The 4,737-nt window shown below is 38.3% G+C and overlaps 1 protein-coding gene across 2 annotated transcripts; it reads left to right on the top strand.

The window, feature by feature from the left end:
* Window positions 1-3,102: 3,102 nt before the first annotated feature.
* Npy5r (neuropeptide Y receptor Y5) lies at window positions 3,103-4,503 on the top strand. Of its 2 annotated transcripts, XM_052162813.1 has the most exons (2): window positions 3,103-3,205; window positions 3,269-4,503. In XM_052162813.1, exons 1-2 carry the CDS (start codon window positions 3,103-3,105, stop codon window positions 4,501-4,503), a joined length of 1,338 nt encoding a protein of 445 aa, XP_052018773.1. The 2 variants fall into 2 exon arrangements, with proteins under 2 accessions (XP_052018773.1, XP_052018772.1); XM_052162812.1 differs by having other exon boundaries at window positions 3,103-4,503.
* Window positions 4,504-4,737: the final 234 nt, after the last annotated feature.

The raw sequence follows: 4,737 nt of genomic DNA, 5'->3' as shown, positions 1-4,737 counted from the left end.
ACATGTACATGGATATACACACACACAGTCATGCTGTTCCCTGAGAACCCCCAGAGCCACTCATTTCTGCTATTTTAAATCTGGGAATAGTAAGCTACCTTTTAAAAATGATTAGTAGCAAATATTTATCAGCATTTAATATGTTTTATATGCTTATTAAGCATCTCACTATCATAATAATGAATACCTTTCTCTATATCTAATCTAATCTAATCTAACCTAAATCTAATGTAAACTAATCAAGAGAAGGGACCTCTTGTTTTGGGATGCTATGTCTTTTGACCCTATACCACATACATGTTTAGTCTGATGTGTGTGTTGGTGCTGGATTCTGAATCCAACGACCCACTCACTTGCTACAGAAGCAAGCACTTCACCAATGAACTATAGCCTTGGCCCTTCAAAATCACATTTTTTTTTTATTGCAGATAAAACCCTGCTGCATTTCTTTATTCTCTAAAAAATTGACAGCAATTTTATTCTGAATGTTATATAGTAAGAAAGCACAAATCTATTGTAGATGTCTCTGTCCAATTTGTCACTTATCCTTGCTTTGGTCACAGAAAAAAAAAATCCAATTAGTGACTACTGACCTCCCACACAAGTTTAAGAAAATAGGGCTGATTCAAAAAAAGTGAGTGCCCAGCCAAGCTGGAACATCGGAGCATCTTCTCAAACTTGCCACGCACATTCCAAAGATAAACGGGATCATAAATAAGGCACACAGAGCCCAGCGCTCATCAGAACTCAGGAAATGGGCTAAAGCAGGAGTTGAGGGCACTTTCATTAGAAGCACACTGACTTACCCCGATACTAAAGGGTATTGTCTGGTCATATGGTGACTGGGATAATTCAGTGGCCATGGAAGTCATGTTCTTACCATCTATCCTCTTTCTCTTGAGTCAGAACCAATGGGAATTGTAGATTAGTGTCTAGCGAGAAATGAACGACATCTGGAGCTTTTAGTTTAATTTATCTTTGGAGGGATGTTTTAGCTTCAGCAAGTTGCCGCAGTAGTGTGGAATGGGTGATGGAAATCTGTAGAAAAATGGTTCAACTTTGCTCATACAATAATAACTACATGAATATTGCTGGGCTACAAAGTTAGTTTTAGTTTAAAATGATAATTGGTGGGAAAAAAAAGCATTCCTACTTTGGAAACATTTTGTATCAGGACCCTCAGAAAATGAAGAGAACATTGTTTGCTAGTATTTTAGTAATATTCAATTATGGCTGCAGAAATAAGTAGGTAAATATATATTGATGTACAATAATATATATATTATATAATATATATTATAATTTTTAATTATGTGCATTTCTATTATATAATATATATTAAATATATAATATATATTAATTTTTAATTATGTGTATTTCTATTATCTATCAATTTTCTACTATTACTCAATTAACTATCAATATATCATCTGTCTACCACCTATTTCTTTTCATCATCATATATCTCCCATCAATCATCTATCACATTTCTATTAATATATTATAATATATCCATCATCTATCTGTTATCTACCATCTCTCTCTCTCTCTGTCTGTCTGTCTGTCTGTCTATCATTCTATAACAAAATATTCTTACCAGAGTTAATTAATTGTTGCTGTGTTGAGTTTCCACTGTGAAATTGTTGTTTGAAAACTGGGAGTGAGGTTCTTGAGCCTTTAATGAATTTTGTATACACCTATGTTCTGGGATCATGCTGTATATATGGAGAGCTTAAATTTGAACACTGCATGAACTAGATCACGTTTTGATTGCTAGATTTTTGTTTGAATTTTTATCTACTCATAACTATTTGGCATTTATTGATAAAGCTACTATATCTTGTGCTGTGGTAAGTCATGGGGAGAGTAGAGTAAGGGGTATCTTGTTCTTTGCACGGCTTAGAAGCAAACACAGCACACTGGAGGCATGGTAACGGTTACATGAAGCACACTACACTGCCAGTATTAGAGAGCAGGAATGTATCTGTCACAGGAGTTCTAAAGAGATCATAGCCAACTTAGTAGGCATGGGACACTTTAGGACTGGTGACTTTACAAATGTTTTTTATTATTATATAGTAATTATTTATAACAATAAGTTTCATTTTAACATCTTCATACATATACATAATACATTTTGATTATGTTAGCCCAATATCTTCCTTCTCTCTCCTCTCTTCTTTTTCTCAGTTACCCCATTCTAGTTTCCTGCAATGTGTGTGCACACGTGCATGTGTGCATGCATGTGTGTGTGCGTGTGTGTGTGCGTGTGTGTGTGTGTGTGTGTGTGTGTGTATGTCTCAGTGAGTTTTCAAAGGCATTAGAGAAGACTCATTTACAGGTGAAAGGGCATATTACCAATGGCTACATCTGAAGAATGTCTTTCTATCTCCCATCAACCATTAACTGCCTATAAATACTAAGATACTGTTGGTGCTCTGCAAACCTCTCTTCCTTCTTCAGTGGGATGTGGGCGGGCCCATTCTCATACAGAATTCGTGCAGATCATTGTGACTGCTAAGAGTTGAAGAGAGCAACAGCCATCCCATGCTCTGATGTCCACTCCTGCACCACTACCCATGGCTTTCTCCAGCCCTTATGTTCTTTCTATCTCTACTTTAAAATATTCCCTGAGACTCACAGTAAGGAAAAGCAAGAATGCAGGATTTTGACTTTTAGGTTTGTTCTTGATAAGACGGAAAAGATTTTTAAAAGGTAAGATTATAGGCTAATATTATATTTTAGACATTTTGACTAAAGAATCATAGCATAAAGCTATTATAAATTATATACCTTGAAGTTTTTCTGTGCATTTTTCTTTTCCATTCCTTAGATTATTTCTGAAATAAAATCAAAAAATAACGTTTGTGGCTTGAGCAGAGCTAATGGTGTGTGAAACTGGTGATAGACTTTAAGTTTTCTGTAATTATTATTGCTGAATTTAGAATCAAATAACTGGCCCTTTCTGACCCTAGAGGTTTGTAAGGGAGTGTGGGCAAGATCTAGATGTTAGTTTGGTCTGAGAATGTTCAAGTTGCAGCGTGCAATCTTTCTTCAAGCTGCTAATGAACGCTGTCTTCTTCCAAGCAGGACATAGAAGTTATGGAGGTTAAACTTGAAGAGCATTTTAACAAGACATTTGTCACAGAGAACAACACTGCTGCCAGTCGGAACGCTGCCTTCCCTGCCTGGGAAGACTACAGAGGCACAGAGAACAATACTTCTGCTGCTCGGAACGCTGCCTTTCCTGTCTGGGAGGACTATAGAGGCAGTGTAGATGATTTACAATACTTTCTGATTGGGCTCTATACATTTGTAAGTCTTCTTGGCTTTATGGGAAATCTACTTATTTTAATGGCTGTTATGAAAAAGCGCAATCAGAAGACTACAGTAAACTTTCTCATAGGCAACCTGGCCTTCTCCGACATCTTGGTTGTCCTGTTTTGCTCCCCTTTCACCCTGACCTCTGTCTTGTTGGATCAGTGGATGTTTGGCAAGGCCATGTGTCACATCATGCCGTTCCTTCAGTGTGTGTCGGTTCTGGTTTCCACTCTGATTTTAATATCAATCGCCATTGTCAGGTATCATATGATAAAGCACCCGATATCTAACAATCTAACAGCGAACCATGGCTACTTCCTGATAGCTACTGTCTGGACCCTGGGCTTTGCCATCTGTTCTCCCCTCCCAGTGTTTCACAGCCTTGTGGAACTTAAGGAAACCTTTGGCTCAGCATTGCTGAGCAGTAAGTATTTGTGTGTTGAGTCATGGCCCTCTGATTCATACAGAATTGCTTTCACAATCTCTTTATTGTTAGTTCAGTATATCCTGCCTCTAGTATGTTTAACAGTAAGTCATACCAGCGTCTGCAGGAGTATAAGCTGTGGATTGTCCCACAAAGAAAACAGACTCGAAGAAAACGAGATGATCAACTTAACTCTACATCCCTCCAAAAAGAGCAGGAACCAGGAAAAACCCCCCAGCGCTCAAAAGTGGAGCTACTCATTCATCAGAAAGCACAGAAGAAGATACAGCAAGAAGACAGCGTGCGTGTTACCTGCCCCAGCAGGACCTTCCCAGGAGAAGCACCTAACTGTTCCAGTAAACCCAGGCTCAGGCCGTAGCCAGCTGTCACCATCCAGTAAGGTCATTCCAGGGGTCCCGATCTGCTTTGAGGTGAAACCTGAAGAAAGCTCAGATACGCAGGAGATGAGAGTCAAGCGTTCCATCACGAGAATAAAAAAGAGATCTCGAAGTGTTTTCTACAGACTGACTATATTGATCCTAGTGTTCGCCGTTAGCTGGATGCCACTCCACGTCTTCCACGTGGTGACTGATTTCAATGATAACCTGATTTCCAATAGGCATTTCAAGCTGGTGTACTGCATCTGTCACTTGTTAGGCATGATGTCCTGTTGTCTTAATCCGATCCTATATGGATTCCTTAATAACGGTATCAAAGCAGACTTGAGAGCCCTTATCCACTGCCTACACATGTCCTGATTCTCTCCATGTACCAAAAAGAGAAGAAATGTGGAGAGTTCTCACAATACATCTGTGCTAATTGACACATAATTTACATAAAAGTGTTCTGGATCTGAATGCCAGTTTGTAATCTATGTAAGATCATTTTAATGTTATAATATGGTTAATTCAGTCACTTGTGCAGCGTCATTGTCAATCTAATGAAATTTCATGTTTTGAAGTAGTTATATTACCTTCCATTTCATGTCATTG

The sequence above is a fragment of the Apodemus sylvaticus genome, chromosome 18 (assembly GCF_947179515.1).
Source record: "Apodemus sylvaticus chromosome 18, mApoSyl1.1, whole genome shotgun sequence".
Taxonomy (NCBI): domain Eukaryota; kingdom Metazoa; phylum Chordata; class Mammalia; order Rodentia; family Muridae; genus Apodemus; species Apodemus sylvaticus.
The sequence above is the reverse complement of the archived record's forward strand: the minus strand, read 5'-3'. Positions and strand labels throughout refer to the sequence as shown.

Excerpts from the sequence above, each read along its gene's own strand:
- Npy5r (XM_052162812.1), top strand. The coding sequence starts at position 3,103 with ATGGAGGTTAAACTTGAAGAGCATTTTAACAAGACATTTGTCACAGAG.